Raw genomic sequence first — 19,103 nt, forward strand, 5'->3', positions numbered from 1 at the left:
GCAAACGATTTCCTAATTTATTATTTCCAAACGATTTCCTAATTTATTAAGTGTGCTGGAGAAAAAACCAATTTGCTCAGTGTGAAAAATGCCAATCACTTGTTTCTAAAATTTTGAAAGTTTAATAGTAAGAAAATGGTTATAAAAATAGGAATATAGTCACAGTAATAATAATTTGGACAATTAGGATTTAGGGCAATATGAGACAATATAAACAAAGAGTTACAAACGGTCCAGGTACCTTTTTCTGGGCAAAATAAGCCTAAAAAAGGATGCGTGTTAGCAGAGGATTAACCCTTAAAAGCAATAGCCTGTTGCATATTCATACATCTCATACATGATGCATAAATTCCATTCAAACACAGGATTCTGTCTGGTCATCGTCAACTTCTTCCTATTAATCCTAACAATGTCTTCAGGGCTGAGTGAGGCAGGATGAAGTTTGTTTCTTCTGATAAGGGAGCAATAAATTCTTTTTCTCTGAAGATTTAGATGTCCTGTGGCTGCTACCTCAGTGCAAGTTCTCTCTTTAAAAAAAAAAGTATCTTACATAGCATAGTTTCTATTTTAACATTATGTTATAACCTAAAAGTATATTTAGCACACTACTTAAGAAAATTAACGCAGCCTAACTTTCTAACATAACACATATAATATTCATTTTAATATTTGAGAAAAGCCAATCATAAAATCTGCATTTTTCACACTCAGCAATAAGCCAGGGTTCTTTTTGCATAAGACTTTGTTTAAGAGACATGGACTTTTTTTTGTCAAAAAAGGGCTTATTTATGAAACCACAAGGTTCTTCCTTATCACAATTTGCAGCTTCTTTGTGAGGGGAAGAGGAGGAGCAGGCATTTATCTCTTTTTGGTGACCAGCGACATGAACCAAGGGAATGGCCTTGTGAAAAACACCAATCATATGTGTTAAAATTTGAAAAGTTTAATAGTAATAAAATAGTTATAAAAATAGTCATTAAATTTAGAGCAATAAGAATTAGGACAATCAGAGTTAGGACAATAAAAGCAAAGAATTATGGATGTCTGGGTTTCTGGCACTCTGCCATGGAAACACACCTTGCTAACAAAGGATTAACTGGTAAAAGCAATAGCCTGTTGCATATTCATCTATCTCATACATGATGCAAATATTCTTTTCAAACAATGGTGTTTTCTGGTTATTGTCAACTTCCTCCCTCATCTTGTAAATCTATGGTCTTGGTCCCTCAAAGTCTGATTCCCTGGGGTTGGACAGGGGGCTGTCCCTACTCTCATAGAGCTGCTGCAGACATTTTATGAGGGGCTGAAGTCTTTTCTCAGGGAAATGATAAATAATCCCAGATAACAAGGAGAATAAAAACTGACATGGAGTGCACGGGGACTGTCACATTCACATTCTCTGGAAAAATCCCTTTGCCCAGGATTTTTCTCCTGGGAAGCTGAGAAGCCTCAGAGAAAAGGGGAAACAAATATTATCTCATTTGATTCTCCTGTGTTTTCCTCATCTGGAATATGTTAGGAGATTGTTTACCCACAGGTGATTGTTTCATTGGTTTCTGGTGTGAATTGTTTTCACTCATTGCTCAATCAGTGCCAAGCTGTGTCAGGACACTGGAAAGAGTCACAAGTTTTCCTTATTATCTTTTTAGCCTTCTGTAAGTATCTTTTCTGTATTCTTTAGTAGAGCATAATATAATTAATATAATATAATGTAATGTAATATAATAATAAATTAGCCTTCTGAGAACATGGAGTCAGATTCATCATTCCTTTCTCCCTGCCACGGGGGTCCCTGCAAATACAATACGTGGACAGATGCTTTAAAGGCCAACAGCCCCAAAACCAGAGCAGGTAATAGAGAAAAGCTTAAAATTCTCTTTTAAAAAGGATCTCTTGCAGAATTGATGAGAAAAATGCCCTCTTAGGTTATATGGGATATTTAGGTTTTGCTGCTGCAACATTCCCAGCACTGCCTCCTAGAGATCTCTACTAGCCTAAATATCTTAACATAAAACCAAAGGGAAACCAGCAAAAGGGTAGAACTCAAAACAAACTTTTGAGCAGGGAGATTTTTCCTTCTGGTATTCCTGGCTAAATCATTGCTTATCTTAGAAACTGGTTACGTGGTGATTCTGTTGTTGGGAACACAAGGCATGTGTATTTCCTCAAAAGAATCTCAGAAGAGAGACTCAACCAAATAATAAAACAAAAAAAAAGTGGAAGGAGCTTGTAGAGATATATAATTTTTTGATAGTCATAAGGAAACATCTGAATCCCACATGCTTATATAGTCCTACATAAAATTATCAAGCATCCATGTCAGAATCTCCCTACGAAATGTAAGAATACCCAGCAACAATGCAATAAAATGAATTTGCTCAATGTTTTATCAGTTTGATCTTACCTGTAACTTCTGTTAAAATTAGCCATTTGCATTGGGGGTGTGTTTGCCACACGTAAAATGTGGGTGACACCTCTTTAATCTGGCAGGGAAGTGACGCAGAGAAATGTTTTAATCTGCGTGCAGCAGATCTTGTAAAGCCTCCTGGCAACAGAAGGAGGGAATTAACTTTTCCTGAGGCTGAAATAGAACGGCAACACGGAGGTTTGAATACTTAGTAAGAATAAAGTGAAATGTGACATTTGGCAGACAGTGAAGGCACAGTTGTGGTTAAACACGACATACAGTTAATTGGTTAAAAAGACACACAATTTACTTTGGGAGAATGTGTTGCAATGGACAGGTGAAACATACAGATCTCTCTGCGGTGACAGTGACAGGACCCGAGGGAGTGGCCTGAAGCTCGGTTGGATATCAGGAGAAGGTTTTTCCCTCAGAGGGTGGTTGGGCACTGGAGCAGCTCCCCAGGGCAGTGGGCACAGCACAGCCTGTCAGAGCTCAAGAAATGTTTAGACAATGGTCTCAGGGACACGGTGTGACTTTTGGGGTGTCCTGAGCAGGGCCAGCAGTCGGATTCTGTGATATTTGTGGGTCCCTTCCCCATTCCGGCACCTTCCATCGCCACCGACCGCTTCTGAGAGCGGGGGCGGGGCCTGGGGATGGGGCGTGGCCGTGAGGGGGCGTGGCCTCTGGCGGCGCTCCTGACGTCCGGCACAGACAATGGGCGACGCGGCCCCGCGGAACCGGAAGCGAATGGCTTGGATTTCGTCGCACATTCCTCCGCGGCGGAAGTGGCTGTGGCCCCGCCCTCCCCGTTCCCGGTCCCTCCTACCCCTGCGCAGTGCCCTGAGGGGCGGCGGACGGGTCGTATTTGCGTTGGAATCTGTCTCGGGGGCGTTCTCGGGAGCGGCGAGGGCGGAAGCCACCTCTCCAGAATTAGCGCGGCGGAGGGACTACTTTTTGGATCGGAAGGCAACATGCCAAAACTTCCGGGGAGGGCTTAGAAAGGCGCGTCACTTCCGGCGGGCCGGGACGCGAGGAGCGGGGCTCGGGCGGGGGCAGCGGTCCCGGCTGGGACGGCGCCAGCGGCTCTCGGCAGCACATCCCGCCGCCCCGCCCGGCAGCGCCGCCGGGGGATGCGCCTCGCTCCCCGGCCCAGCCCCTGAGCCCCCCGGCCGTCCCTCTCCGCCCTGCGCTCCCGGCGGCGGCGGCGCCCCCCTCCCCCTGCGGCCATGGCGGGGGGCGGCGGGTTGCGCTACGCGGCCGAGTTCGTGCCGCCGCCCGAGTGCCCCGTGTTCGAGCCCAGCTGGGAGGAGTTCAGCGACCCGCTCGGCTTCATCGGCCGCATCCGCGGCCTGGCCGAAAAAACCGGCATCTGCAAGATCCGGCCCCCCAAGGTACCGCCCGCCCGTGGGGCTGAGGGCGGCCGGGCCTCGGTGGCCGGGCCTGGGGCGTGAGGGGCCGGGCAGGCTCCGCGCTCGCTCGGGGTTTCGTGTGCCGCTCTCCGTAGGCCGCGGTGTCCGTGCCGGGCACGCCGAGGAACCTGTAGAATCTTTGACCTCCGAGCGGGGCTTTGTAGAGGCTGCTCTGAGCAGCTGGGAAGCGAATAGTGAGTGCACGGCCGTGCCCGGGACTTGGTGCTATTTTTACTTCCACAACGCCAGCAGTCGGCTTGGGCGAGCTGGGAAGGCTTTGGAGGTGAAATCGGGCGTTTGCTGCGGGCGGGGAAGAGAGAGAAGGAAGGGTATTTGTTCGTTGTGTATTGTTATTCATAAATAACAATAAATATGATTTTTAGATTGTTAGGAGGAGGCCAGCCCGTTCGTGTACGGGTGTTGTTTGTGCGCAGCTCTCAGGAGGCAGCAGCTCAATCTCCCCGATGGCTTGGTGCTTCCTTAGGCTCACCTGCCCATCAGGCAGCCTGGCAAAAGGCACTTAGTTCATTAAATTGTTAAAGTACAAATAAACTTCAAATGCAGCTGAAAGCAGTGAGAGAGGTAAAATCCTGCAAAGACAGCGTGTAGCTGAGAGCAGTGTGGGTACGGGGGTTGCTGATTGGGTTTCACGGCTCTCTCCTGACCTGTTTTGGTTCCCGGAATGCGTTCAGTCGCTTCAATGACACGGTGAAAGCCTGACCTCCAAGGGGCTGCCCTTTCTAAAATAAGCTTAGGTTGGGAAGCCACAAGGAGCAGATCCAGGTCCTGTTCATTGAGGATAAGTGGAACTTTGCTGGCTCTTGGATGCATTGGTGTTCCTCTGGGGCTGCTGAGCTGCTTGCCCTGCAGGGTTTCACACGTGTCAGGTTGATTTGCCACCTACAATAATTGCTTAATCACACATTTCATACCACCCTGACTGATTAATTGCTTGTTTCCTGTTAGTAGAAGTTGTAAATATTTAAGGTTGTGCTCGAGGCCTTTATGTGCTGCAGCAGATTGTGTGGCTTGGCCACCTGTGATGGCGTAGTGTAGTCACTGCCAGGTAGATATGCTGTGGCTGAAGCTTTGGTAAAATGTGCTAAAAAGCTGAATTTGTAAAAAATTCTTTTTAAAAAACTTGTTTTATGCTGTACCACGGTTCTGTGAGATGGGGCTGGGAGTCACTTGTGGTTGCACCGACCCCTGACCTCGCAGATAAAGTCATTATTTAAGGCTCAATTCCTGTTAAAGAATTGGGCTCCTGACTGGTGATCTTGTCTTTTTTGAAGTGACTGTGGACAAGCAGAAAACCATTAGATGTGTTATGATGTGCCTGATTTAGTCTTTTTTGCTGTTGACACTGAGGATTTTCCAGCATGCAGGATATATGGATTCTTTATTTAAAATAAATAAACAACCAACCAGCTACAGAGTGTATCTTGTGTTTAAGCTTAGCATGAGGTAATGCATACTGAGATGCTTTCAACCTTATTTTCTTTGACATTTTTGAATCTGTGAGGATCTTTCTTCAGACTAAAATATGGTGGGAGGAACATTGTTGTATAAGCACAAAAATGTCTTAAAATTGGAAAATGATATCACCAGTTGTTCTTAGAAGCTAATTTACTATTGGAAGCTTGTTTACTCAGGCATTATGAGGGTGTTTGGTTTTGTGCATTTTGCAGAGAAGTTTCTGGAAGCAGTAAAATGTGTTTCTGTCTCTGTTTAGGACTGGCAGCCTCCATTTGCATGTGAAGTGCAAAGTTTTCGTTTCACTCCACGAATTCAGCGCCTGAATGAACTGGAGGTGAGCTTTTCCACTGTTGATAGAATTTTGTGTTTGCTCTGAAAGAATGAGGTATCCCTGCTTGAGATTTGCAGGTTTTTGGAGGGGGGACACTTTAGAAGCCCATAGATGATATTAATGTTTATATTTGGCAATGGCAGAGTTTGTATAAAATAACTCTCCCTTGCTTTGAGAAAAATCTGGTTTTTATTTTATTACCCAAAATAACCACAGGAGTTTTTCACATTCACCTGGTGGTGTCTAGAATGAATTCCAAATATCATGTGTGTAGTAAGAGCAGCCAGTGTCTAGCCTTCAGAGCTCCACAGGCAATTTTTTCCTCTTAAAATATTTCCTGCTGCTCTGATGCCTCTGGTTACCTCATACTGTCGTAATAATGCCTTTTAAGCCTTAAAATTATTTTTATTGGCTTATTATAGCTGCTTAATTTTATGATTTAAAACCTTATGTGAGCTGTCTTGAAAGCAGTATGACCTCCATTCTGTCCTGGTTTTCCTTTTCTCTGCACCATTTCTCAAAGCCTTGCTTTGTTCACATAGCAAAATGTCATTTGGCTTGTAAATGGGGCTCCTTATGGAAAGTGATTTGGGTGCTGCAGAGAACAGGCCCTTTGTGTGGATAAGGAATATATAAAAAATAGTAATACATAAAAAACTGGCATATATAAAAACTGTTGGTATTTCCTCTCTTCTCCACCAATAATTGTTCTGTTCACACCACCACTGTGTTGAGTCTTAACTTCTTTTTGCCAGGGTTGGGATTAAATAAATGCATGGATGGTATTTCTTGTTTGGACTGAGATGTTTATTAATTCTTATTTGTGTTACAGTCTCACAAGCCATCAGTTCTACAGCACTTCACTCTAACAAACGAAAAAAATGGAGCCTTATCTTTCTACAAGGCCTTTTAATCTCTAATTAAGAAATGACACTTAATTATTTTTACTTTTAACCTAATAACCAACCACCCCTGGCCTGTAATGCAGCATTTTTATCTGATTACACAAAACCACCCAAACCCATGAAGAAGGTGAAGAAGGACCAGCCTCCACCCTAAAACCTCTTTTTTTTTTTATATATTACTATATTTTAAAACTTGAAACTCTAAGTTTTGTACCATGTGATAGTACACACTTTTATTCAAACTACACCCCCATAATCTTAGTTTTGTCCTTTTATTTTGGAACCCTTCTCCACAGCCTCAGGTCAAATGCAGTGTTCTCTTGGGGGTCACAATTAATAATTGTTCCTGTGTTTCTCCCTGGAATGCTGATTATTTCATAAGCATGCATTTTGCTTTCAGACCAAGAAATTTGGTAGGAATTTAACTTATAGTGTCTTAAATGCAGAGAGAAAAGCATATGTAATTTTCTTTTTGTAAAGACTTTCTTTTCAATGATATTTCTATTTTTAGGCTTTTTTTACCTGACAAAGCAATACCTCCCCTGCCAAGTTGCATGTTGAAAATGGAAACACTATAAAAACTTGTTTTCTCTCAGGACTGTAAGATTTTGTCACATTTGGTTTTGAACATACATGATTGTCTACCTTTACTGATTCCAGGCAATGACAAGAGTGAAACTGGACTTCTTGGATCAATTAGCAAAATTTTGGGAACTCCAAGGATCCAATTTAAAAATCCCTGTGGTTGAGAGAAAAATACTGGATCTGTATGGTTTGAGCAAGGTAAGTATTTGTAGGCCTTAGGCAGACAGGGATTTCAGTTTTCAGTCCAGCTCAAGAAGCCAGACAAGAGGAAGGGCTTGTGTTACAGTGCTAATCTCATTAATCCAGAGATTAAATAACTGGGAAAATACAGTGAAAAACCATTTCTAATGGAAATGTTTATGGCAAACACATTTAACTAGTAACCTTTGGCTGGATTGGTTGGATTCCATACAGCAGGTATTTATTACCTTGTATAGCCTGAATGTCCTGATGTCAGCTGGTCTCTTGATTTTCAGTTCTCCATTTTTACATGTGCTGGAGCTGCAGGAGTTTGAGCTGTTTTTGGGAAGGCAACAGCATGCCTGTGTGCATTTCAGCTCTGACCAACAATTGTCATGAATTGTTGCAGTTTCTCCTTCCCACCAGAGGTTTTTATAAACATCTCTTTGAAAATATATAATGTCATCTCCAGGAATACTTAACTTTAATTTCCAAAACAGACTTGGCTTAAAGCTGGCTAGAAATGAATATTTCCATAGTTATGTTTGGTGAACACACCAAACTTCTTTCAAAGTTTACGCACAAGTCTCTGTTGGAATTTGGTTTTGCACTGGCAAAATAAATGTATCATTATAGGCTTATAATAAATAAGTCTATAATGCTAATAAATATAAATAGGTAGATTTCTTCTTGCAGGGAAAAGACCGAAGTTCTGGTAGTTCTAGTGCTTCTAGGTTAGAGCATCAGTTTCCATTCCCCATCAAGATTTGTTTCTCTTAGGTAAGTAAAAATGCAAATGAGTATATTTTCCTTTTGAAAAAGTCAAGTATTTTGGAAAGTCTGGAAGGGCTGATAAAATGTCTTCCTGTATTTTTTTTCTTTTTGTGTCTGTGGTGGCTTACTGGGATATGCAGAATATCAGAGAGGTACTGGTGAATATCTGGGTCACTGTAGTGAGCTGGAACATTGCAATTGGCTGTAGATTTGCAGCTCTGAGTTGGTTTGGTTCGTTACTGGCTTCTTAAGCTGTTGTTCATGCATAGATAATTTTAGAAAACAAGTTTTCCTGGAAATTTTCAAGATAAGTTGAAATTTAGGACAGGTTTCATTTTAAAAGGTTTTTCTAAAGCTTTTCTGTAAATTCTGAAAAATAATGATCAATAATATTGTTTTATTTAAGTGTAACTCTGTGTGATTATAGGAGAAACCAGAATTAAAGAATTTGCTTGTCACTGTCACAGTTAGACTTCTCATTTTACCTCAGCCTCACAAGCAAACCATAAATTTCACTCCAGTAATAAAATGTTTTTGCCTTGAGGTTTCTAACATTAAGCTTGAAATTTCGTCTTCATGTGTAAAGAAATGCAATGCAAAACTACACTGCTGTAAAAATGATGCTAGTTTTACAATATTATAAATGGAATTATAATCCATTTGTGTTTTAACTTGTTTGGCAGTGAAATGAAAAGGAATGGAGGCAGTGGAAATGTGCCCTGTGTGTTGGAGGAAGCAACTCATATGCTGTTACATTGCTTGCAGACAAATGGTGTTGTTTTTAATTGTATATCCATAGAGATGTGAGCAGTGATAGTTCTGTGTGTGAATTACTGGTCTCAAACCAATTGAAGCCATGTGTAATAATAACTGGACTGAGTTGGAAGGTAGATTTACTTTTCCCTCTTTTTATAGTAGTCTCTCTTGCCTTCAGGGTTTTGTGAGAGTTCTGAGCTCCAAGACTCCCTTCTGCCTGGGGTCTGTTAAAATGGGCTTTATTGCTGGCCAGGCTTGTGTTTTACAGCAGAGCACAAGTCTGGTGAGGGTTAACTGTTCAGTTTGTTCTTGTGGTAGGTTTTGTATCTTTTCCAGCACACCTTAAACCTTAACTGCTGGAGTCCTTCTGTCACAGACAGTGTGCAGTTTACATTTGCTAATAAATTAAAAATCACATTAAATATATGAAGCAGGAAGAACAAGTAAGTTATAACTTAAATTTGTTATTAAAGGACTAGTCTTTCAAGAAACAAAAGCTAATTTCAGGATTCTGTCACTTTTCATGCAACCTTTTAACCTTTGATTGGTTTAATTGATTCTTGCTTTACACAAACTGGTGAGAGCAGCTCAAAACCCTGAACTTTTTATTTATTTCAGATTGTTGCCAACAAAGGAGGCTTTGAAGTAGTGACCAAAGAGAAGAAATGGTCTAAAGTGGCGAGCAGGCTTGGCTACCTGCCAGGGAAGGGCACGGGCTCCTTGCTCAAGTCTCACTACGAACGGATCCTGTATCCCTACGAGCTCTTCCAGTCCGGGGTCAGCCTCATGGTGAGATGCTCATCTTCCATGCTGTGAGCAGGGTACCAAAGGCACACAGAGCTCTGTTACTCCATGTCACACTGGGACATGGGGTCAGAGCTGTGAGGAGCTCCAGCTGTGCTAGAACCACCCTCAGAATTATCTGTGACAGGCCAGAAGTTGTGACATGACCTTGTGTAGTTATTTTCTGGTATTTCTTTATAGGACTGAAGCCAGCCATGTTGGCAAGGCAAAATATGATATGCTTAAGTGGAAATGTTTATTTTTCTCTTCTTAACCTGCTAGCTGGGATTCAGTTTTCTTATTTGAAGGGTGAATGAATTAATTGGCCTCTTTTCCAAATGGCCTGTGTGACTTCACTTGTCCCGTTTCTTAGCACACAGAATGATTCATAGGCTGTGGGATGATTAGCACTGCCTGACCAACAGTGTCCTGTGCTCTGCTCCTCTAGGGCATTCAGAAGCCTAACTTGGATCTTAAGGAAAAAGTGGAGGCTGAGGACCTCAGTTCAGATGCCCAAGCTTCCCCAAAGCAGGCTTCAAGGATGAATGTTATGCTGAAGAGAACCAGGCGTGTCAAATCCCAGGTATTCCTGTTGCTCAGCTCTTACAGACAGCTCTTATTTCTCCCACCAGTGCAGCAGCCTTTGGGAACCTGCTCAGGAGCACCACTGGGAAGCAGTCTTCATTTAACTAAAATCCAGAGAAGTAACTCAGTTTGTAACTGAGATCTGGTTTGATACAGCATATGCAATGTTTGTGTCAAAACTTCTAAAAGTTGCTTTTTGTTTACTCACAAGTGGCCTAAGTACCTTGGTAATCAATGTATCTGTGAAAACAAGACAGAGAGCTGTTTGTGAGTTGATGTTAAAGCTTCTGCTTGTACAAAGTTCTAGAACTTCTAAAAACCTTTTTAAAATATGCCTTTGAAGATATAAATACAAATACATGTAAGTAATGGTTAATTGTGGAATTGCATGTGGGACTAACTGTCTCAAGCTGAGCAGGCAGTTCTGAAGAACTGAAACAGATGTGTGAGGAGATGATCAGTGATGGCTGCAACTATCTAGGAGCTCTACAATTTTTCTGCTGAATTACTGGTGTTACAGGAATTTCTGGGATTCTAGTAGGTGATATTAACTCCTGAGAAAATCTGAGTTCAGACTGAATCACCACCACTTCAAATTGCTGTCTTACTGAAAATAATTGTGGGGTATTGCCCTGAGGGCTCTGTTGCACTATTTAAATCAGGCCTTCCCCTTCTGACAGAGATGCTCCTTGCAGGCAGCATCCTGAGGCTTTTCTCATGAAGTCTGCTGGCTCATCAGCAGAGCGTGGGTGAAAGCTGGATTTATATGCAACCAACTTCCTACTTGCTTCTTCCTATTCTAGACTTAGCTCCAGCACCACAAGGTTTTTTCCAAATGCTCTTTAACTGCTTTTTTTGCTACAATGCACCTTTCTTGTCACAGAGGTATTTGAGTATCCTTTATAATTTTTTGCCTCCTTCTCTGATGTTTTCCTTTATAATTTTTTGCCTTTTTTTCTGTATTTTCTTTTTTTAGTTTGTTTTCTCAGCTTGCTAAAGCTGACCTGAAGTTATTTTTCATAGCCATATAGCAGTGCATTACACAAGTAATCCCAGGCTTGTTGATCTTCCCAGATCTCTCAAACAAAATATTGGTTGTGAGCTACCCAGAAAATCTGGGAGTGCTGCAGAAATGTCAGCAGTCGTTTGCTATGTGGAATTCTTCTTTGGATTTGAATGCATCTTAGGCCATACTGGCATTTCACCATTTTTCACACACATGGTGTAAAAGTGTCACTGTTTTATCAAACTTCTGTGGGATCTTTTTTCCTGCTGATTTCAGTAGAATAATGGAACTTGTCATTTCTCCATGTTGGAAAGATGATTCTTTGGTGATTCTGGCACTGTAAAGATGTTTCACTTTATTTGAAGGGCCTGCAATTCAGAAGTAAGAGATCCTTTTATTTAGATAATCTGCAAAAAAAAAAAAATTAAATACCTTTTATTAGGCATGTAGCCATGTTATCTTTTAAGCATTACAGTTACTAAAATTACTGAAATGAGTTCTTTAATACAGAAAAATCTCATCCTACTTGCACATTCAGAAGTAGGTTTTGGCTGTGTTGGAAGCTGTGTATAACTATGTTAAGTCATCCCTGGAGCAGCATTTAGAGCCAGATTTTTCCTCAGTATCCAGAAAGGCTAGCAGTGTAAAATAAATACCTGAGAACATGGAGACATTGTTCCAAATTTCAGTGCACCTTTTTATTGCAGACAGGACTCTGTTTATTGTCTGAAATGCATACCTGGAATTGGACCAGAGGTTGTCTAAACAATCTTTAGAGAGCCAGTAATATGCAAGTAATGTAAAAACCTACTAAATAAATGTCATTGTGCTCTAGCTGAAACATCTGAATGATTTGTGTGTGGTGTGCCAAGTAGTCCAGTGCCTGCTTAGTGAGCATGGATAATTCCACAGACCCACAGATCTTTTCCAAGATCTCAGAGTAGTTTCCAAAGATCCTCTGCATCTTCTTGCAGATAACTTAGCTTAGAATGGGCAGTTAATAAGGAAATATAAATACAGTATTCAGAAATTGCTGAAATAGAGAAACATCCTCAGCAGTAGAAGGGGGTGAGAGACTTTGAAAAAGCAAATTTCAGGATTTTTCAAGAACATAAAAAATGAAAGAAAATAGGGAATGGATGTCCTTCCCTGTGAAGCATAGCTTGAGAATCTTTAGATACTATAAGCAAATTTCAGTTGTAAACATTGTCTCTGAATAGGAAGGGAATAATTAGATGGTGAGCAGTTATGTTCAAAAAATAAACTTAATGCTTTATTCTGTTTTCTCTGAAGAAAGCTTTCACAAATAAAAGCTGAGTTCCTAAAGGCTTGTAAAGAAAATGACAATAAAAAGTAAATTAATTCAGATTAGGAAAAGAGAATATCCTTAAGGAAAGCTTAAATTTAGGAGAATACTTTCTTAGAAAAGGATAATAGTATCTTCATAGATGATCTGTTGGGGTGTATTTCAGCTGACAAGGGATTTGTCTAATGAAGTTATGTCATGGTGATTTCTGGTGAAGAATTGCAGTACTGGAACAAAAAGTGCTGTTTTCTCCAAGGGTATTAACTTCATGTCCAGAGAATTTTCTTCAAAACAATTCTGTAATAAATCTGCTTTCAGGTTTCTTTATGATTGCAGAATAACACAGTAAAATAAGCTTCAGGTTTTTTTTTTTTTTTTGCTTGAAAGATTTCTTTCCATGTCAATAACTATGAAACAAAAGAACTCTGGGAGATGCTGACAAATGCCCCAAAGATGTAAATATTTTGGTTACTGGTTGTAACTGTTGTACATTGGGGGTGGAGGAGGGGGGTTGCAAATGTTTCAGAATTGATGAGGGGTGAGACAAGAGAGCAGTGAGTGAATCCAGGGTAGCTGGATTGTGTTATTAGGCTTGGCCCATATGCAAGAAAAACCCTTGGGTTGTACTTTGAGTTGAGAAGGTAAAAGACACAGTCTGTATCCTGCAGGACAAAGAGGAGATGAGAGCAGAATCACAGTTTAATCAAGTTCATTCCACTTGTGTAGAGAAACAATAATGCAAAAGTGAGCTGGAGTTGTGTTGTTAGCAATGAGAGAATGGCAAGGATTGCTGCTGCTTCCATGCACTCACACTTGTGAGTTTGGTTTGTTTTACAGTCTTAAAGGACACAGCAGAAAATGCTCAGTGAGGCTTCTGAATATTTTTGATATTTACACCTTTAAGTATCAATACCTGGTCAGTGTTCATGAGGTTACATGGGAATCTGATTTTTAAAAAACATTTATCTTCCAATATGCAAACTGTTCTTTTTCAAAACTCTGGAGCTCTTCAAACATGAATGGATTTCATCCACTAAGGTTTAGTGGTATCCAAGTAAATCTGAGCTGAGGAGTTATGAAAATATATTTATGAAAATATATTTAGGTAATGAATTTTTAAACTGAGCTGTAAAACTTCCTTGCTGCATGTTAATGCTTTGCTTTTATTAAATATGATAATAAAGTTGTTTTTCATATCTTATTGAGAAAACTATCTTTGGTTACAATAGTAGGAGAAATTGAGGGGATTGTGTCTGTGGACATAATTGAGGAAATTGTCTGTGCTGAAATATGTGGGTTGATTCTGTCAGGTTCCATTAGCTGAGGGAATGGTTGAGTTGTTGATGAATTTCAAATGGAAAATGAGGAGCTAGGAAGTCTCTGGTGTGTTTCCTTATGGTTTGTTAGCCAAAAAGTGGGGAATTGGTGAGGAAAAATTTGCATGGTTGCACAGTGGGCTTACAGAGTTGGTCACATATAAAGTGCAAATAATTTAGTAGCAACATATAAATGTGCAAAATAAGAATATGAGCAGTAATTAGTTTGGAAAGATGCCTGTTAGCATGATGCATACCCAGTTCAGTGGGAACAGGGACTGTAAATATCACTAAAAATTCCTTAGAGTAATAATGCATAGCAAACTATATCTTCAAATGTCTTCTGGAAGCAAGAACAACAACTGATTAAGGCAGAAGAATCATATTTTTTAATGTTTATTGCCAGTGTATTAGAACTTATGTTAAACACCATTTTGGAAGATATTTTTTGGGGTTTTTTAAAATAATTGATTAAAGACTTTGAAGGCATGTCACCCCAAGGGACAAGCATGAGATATCAGGCCATAACTTTGAGAAATAACAGATGAAGTATCATCAGGAAGCTGACTGAAGAATAACTTCTTTAAAATTACATGCCCACCTTCAAAATTGATAGTCTTGCTGAGATCTTTTAAGATCAGTGAATTTCAGGAGGAAGTTTTTGAACAGTGAGAATTTAGTGGCCTTCTATACCACATCAGAGAGATTTTTTCAAACTATAAGGAGGCAGCATAAAGAAAAATGCCAAGGTAATTGTGTTGCAGATAAAAGCAGAATATTTTCTTCTTTTTGTTGTTAGATTAGTGCTATTGATGTGAGAAAATGAGGTAGGTCAGTAATGGGAAACAGAAAGAAGTTCATTAGAGCAGAACACTGCAGTAAACATGGCTGGCAGGGGCATGGAGCTGTCCCCAAATGGGTCCTTTTACCTCTGATCTTGCAACATGAGTAGCTGTGATCTGAATTGTACTCACAACATTTCATCACAAATCAGCCCAGAAGCAGCCAAGCTTAAAGAAGTTGGTTGGAACTCATTAGTGTCCTGTGGATGTATCTATCAGGGAAGCAGATAAGGAAATCCTGTTGAAACTGCATTAAAATCCAGGCACTTGACTGAATCATAGTGATTTTGGGAAAAGTTGCTCTGGCAGTCTTATTATTTTTTGCAAATTGTCAAACCTAGTTTTTTTTTTTTTGGTGTAGAGGTCACTTGTAGTTGATTTAGAATATTAGATGGGAAATAATTCGGAAATTTGGGACAAAAATTCTCTCTCTTACTCCATTTACATATGTTCATTGCCTTTAGGAACAGATCATCATATCTTTTCAGGCCTGCTTCTTTTGATGAGCACATATTCTGGGAGAGTGGAACACAAACAAATTGTGAAGAAACCTGGAGGGGAAATATTGGTGGTTTGTGCTGATGTGGTCTTGTATTTATTTTTAGGCAGAGGCTGGAGAAATGAGTAGAAACACCGAACTAAAGAAGCTGCAGATCTTTGGAGCTGGACCCAAAATGATGGGACTGGCATTGGGAGCAAAGGATAAAGAGGGTAATGAAATCTTGGGCACTTAGCTTTCTGTGAGTTCTTTGCTTTCAGTGAGACTGTTAAATCTTCTTGAATGTCTCTAGAGACAGTGTTAAAAAGAAGGCAAATGAAAACTGGAAAAAGAAAGCTTAAGTATTCTAGGGTTTCATTCACCAGAGATTTACAGAGTGCTTCATATAACTTGGCAGAGTTTCAGCTCTTGATGTATTATATAGTAACAATAACAATTAAGCAGCTGTTCCATGAACTGAGTGACTGAAAGGGGAAGCAGGATTTAAAAGTACTGCAACTGATCCTGCCAGCCAAGTGCACAACTTAGGTGTTTAATTCACTGTTTTTCATGAGGCCATGGGGATCACCTGTGAGGATAAACAAAAGACGTTTTTCCTAATCCCTGTTGATTTTAGATTGGCCAGATATAACATGACAATTTGGCTTCCTTTGGACTGTTCAGTAGTTTCTGATCTGAAAGGCAGGCTGGGTGTCTGTGGTGCTTTTACAAGTGAAGTCTATCTGGTGTCACATGAATAACATTGAATTTTGTTTTCCCTGCAGATGAGGTGACGCGAAGGCGCAAGGGCACCAGGTCGGAGGCGTTTGGGATGCAGATGCGGCAGCGCAAAGGAACCCTCTCTGTCAACTTTGTAAGTCTGATGCCTTTGCTGGGATTTCTGATGGAAAGGACTTGGTTGATTTTACTAAGATTTTTCTTTTTCCTCTGAAAGAACCCCCACCCCTCCAAACAGATGAATGAATGCATGCTGCAGCAGATGATGCTGTTATGGGAAGAAAGAACAGTATTTTGGAAAACAATCTGTGCTCAAGGCTTTTGTTTTCATCTTCTGGACAGGAAAGCTGTTGCAATATCAAGTTTGTTGCTGATCATACTTGAATGCCTTCAATAGTTCAGTTTTTCTTAGTAGAACAACTATAATACTGCTTCTTTTCCTTAGAAGAGATTCTGAGGTGCTCCACTACTTCAGGAGTTTGTGTTTAGCAATTCCACCTCTTGTGTCTTTCCTGTTTTGAATTTGAATAGGAAAAGTAAAACATTTAGTTCCCTGATGTTTGTCGATGGAAAGGCAATGTACAGTTGTTCTCAATGCCTTTCATAGAATGTGACTTCCTCCTTTTAAAGTGTCTTAACTTAACGTGTGTGTGCAGCCATGAATGAAGAGCTGTGCTTTTACTGTTTAAAGAATTTGACTCTTCACTCAGAATTCAGCTGTTCCTTTTTTTTCTCATAGCCTGAGAACACTTACAAAAGTTTATCTGAAATTTCAACCATGGAAGGCCAAGGCAACCTAAAGACTAGTAATCACATTGTTATATGGGGCAGAAAAAGTGGGAGAATTTGAATATTTAAAAACCAGATCACTGTGCCATTGCAGATCAGTTAGGATTTGTGTGGCTTGAATTTTTTCAGTTGTGCTACAACTTCTGAGTATATGGCTTTCCTAGGCCAAGTGAATTTGATAATTTTAACTATGCTTTAATTTTAAAATACTTTGTCTAGTCTCTTAGGGTTTTTTTAGGGAGCGCTATTATTTACTTAGTCTTTTCATTTAACCTGTATTTATAAAAGAAAATTAAAATGCTATTACAACAGAACTGTTGTTTTGAAACTGTATTGCTGTAACTTTAATATCTTGAAATTCTGTGACTTAGTACTATTTGGTTCCACACTTTTTTTAATACTTGGACAAGGAAAGCAGTCCTAAACACACTGGTGATGCATTTACCTCATTTAACACTGGGCTGAAAAATATTGTGGCGCAATTTTGTGTATATTTCTCCATCATTTATTTATCCTTTTTTAAAGTGCTAACTATGAAATGGATCTCATTTGGTGAATTGTTGCAGTAAGGTAGAAAAATCATAAAGAAAAGCTTCATAAAATCAAACCTTCTGTCCTGGAATCAGTGTCTGGCCTTGTCAGAGCTGGCATTTTAGAAGTTCCCATGTGAAAGCAATCCTGTTGTGAGCAATTTGTTAACATAATAAGCTATTTCTGGGTAAAAAAATAACCTGCGCCTGCATAAACTGATTTTGCACTGCTAGATAGAAAAATGAAAATTATCTTTGACAAACAACTGTCCTTGCACATCGACACAGAGTTTGAGTGACCAATCAATACAGAGTAACAGTTTGTTACTAACCAGTAAAAGTAATTGTCAAGAAAACCACTAACCAATTGGAGTCCCACAAGAGGTTTATAGAACTGTATAAAAAGAAGTTATGTGAATAAAGAATGGCCTTTTTCCACCAGGAAGAAAATGGAATCCAGTGTGATGTACTCCCATTGTGAATTACTAACTGCAAGATAAAATACAACTTTTGATACATGCACCTTTATTGATGCATATAATTATATATCATCACAGTGTTACACTTTTATCACCTGGCTAGCAGGATTTTAGGTGGTTATGGTTGTGTCACAACCATATTGTGTCACACAATCCTTGTTGTGAATATCCATTGCAATGCAGTTTTTGTATTTGCCTCATGATCATGTATGCTAACATAGAGGCTGCATATGTTAATGGGAATTTAGAGAGAAGAAGGTATTACCAGTGAGAGGTAGCTAGTGAGGACCACAGCAAATTTAGGTTGGCCATTTTCATGCATTGCTAAATTTTGCAAAGAGAATATGAAAATGCTTGCTGAGGTACCCTCCCTTCAACAAAAGCAGCTGGTTTGGTGCTTTGGCCTGACATAATGTTCCATGAGGGTGTGTGCATGGATTTTTTTTTAGAGGGGAAAATGATATGCTTCTGAGTAGAGCTGCATTATTTTTTAAAATAGTTTCTCCAGAAACCTGAGCAGCCTCCTTAAGAAGTATATTACTGTATAGCTGGGAGGTTGCATACTTAACTAGGCCCCTGTAACTGGAGATGGGTTTGTCATTAACTATTTAATCCACCTGAGCCTAATCAGCTGGAGTGCACATGTTTTTGTGACATCTTGATTAAATGAACAGACCCCACCAAACACAGCCCCACCCCTTGTGGTGTTACTTTGAGCTGTGGGAAGGAAATGCACACAGCCTGAATTGCCAGGGGCTGGTGGAAGTAGGAGCAGAATTTGGAGTGGGTGTCATTTGTGAAGTTCATGCTGTTAGTAAAAATTTGTACAAAAGGTAATTTTTTTTTTCAAAGACAATACAATACCCAGGTTTTTTAAATTTAGGTTGTTACACTTCTTCAGTATTATAGTAAATGCTTCTATTAATTCAAGTTCTTTGCACTGTACAGAAAGTGAGAGCAAAGAAAATATGAAGTCTCTTCATATGGTTGGTTTTCTCTCTGGCCCCAGAGAATGTCTCCCAGTCAGTGTTGTTCTTGTTGAGAGACTGTCTTGTACAACTTCCAAAAACTGTTTGCTGTTGTGTAGAGATTAATACTTCTCTCTTATCATTTGGAATTTTTATTCTTTGCTTTGGAAAAAAAAAGAGAAAGAAGTTGGTACTTTTACATGTGGTTTCCTTTGCTTCCTCGTGAATTTTTAGATTGAAATCTATAGGTTTGTGAATTTTATGATCTCTTTTTCATTGCAAAGATAAAACTGTTGCAAGTGATGTGTGTATTTCTGAAATTTCTTTTTGAGATTTTCCTTAGCCATGCAGTCTTTGTAGAGATTTAGTTTAAATTGTTTTCCTAAGAGGGCTGAAGAGAGGGAGTTATGAAAACTCTAACTTACTGTTTTGCCTTAGAATAACATGAGTGAAGTGCTGC

At 39.9% G+C, this 19,103-nt stretch overlaps 1 protein-coding gene across 2 annotated transcripts in view; it reads left to right on the top strand.

Annotated features, from left to right (window-relative positions):
- Positions 1-3,430: 3,430 nt before the first annotated feature.
- Positions 3,431-19,103, top strand: part of KDM5A (lysine demethylase 5A) — a 49,065-nt gene continuing 33,392 nt past the window's right edge. For both annotated transcript variants that reach the window (XM_064736355.1, XM_064736364.1), the window contains exons 1-7: positions 3,431-3,798; positions 5,549-5,626; positions 7,189-7,311; positions 9,442-9,612; positions 10,055-10,189; positions 15,267-15,372; positions 15,925-16,013. In XM_064736355.1, coding sequence (XP_064592425.1) covers positions 3,634-3,798; positions 5,549-5,626; positions 7,189-7,311; positions 9,442-9,612; positions 10,055-10,189; positions 15,267-15,372; positions 15,925-16,013 — 867 coding nt within the window. In that variant the 5' untranslated portion in view covers positions 3,431-3,633. The remainder of the gene's footprint in view (positions 3,799-5,548; positions 5,627-7,188; positions 7,312-9,441; positions 9,613-10,054; positions 10,190-15,266; positions 15,373-15,924; positions 16,014-19,103) is intronic.

The sequence above is a fragment of the Zonotrichia leucophrys genome, chromosome 1A (genome assembly GCF_028769735.1).
Source record: "Zonotrichia leucophrys gambelii isolate GWCS_2022_RI chromosome 1A, RI_Zleu_2.0, whole genome shotgun sequence".
In the NCBI taxonomy this organism is placed as follows: Eukaryota; Metazoa; Chordata; class Aves; order Passeriformes; family Passerellidae; genus Zonotrichia; species Zonotrichia leucophrys.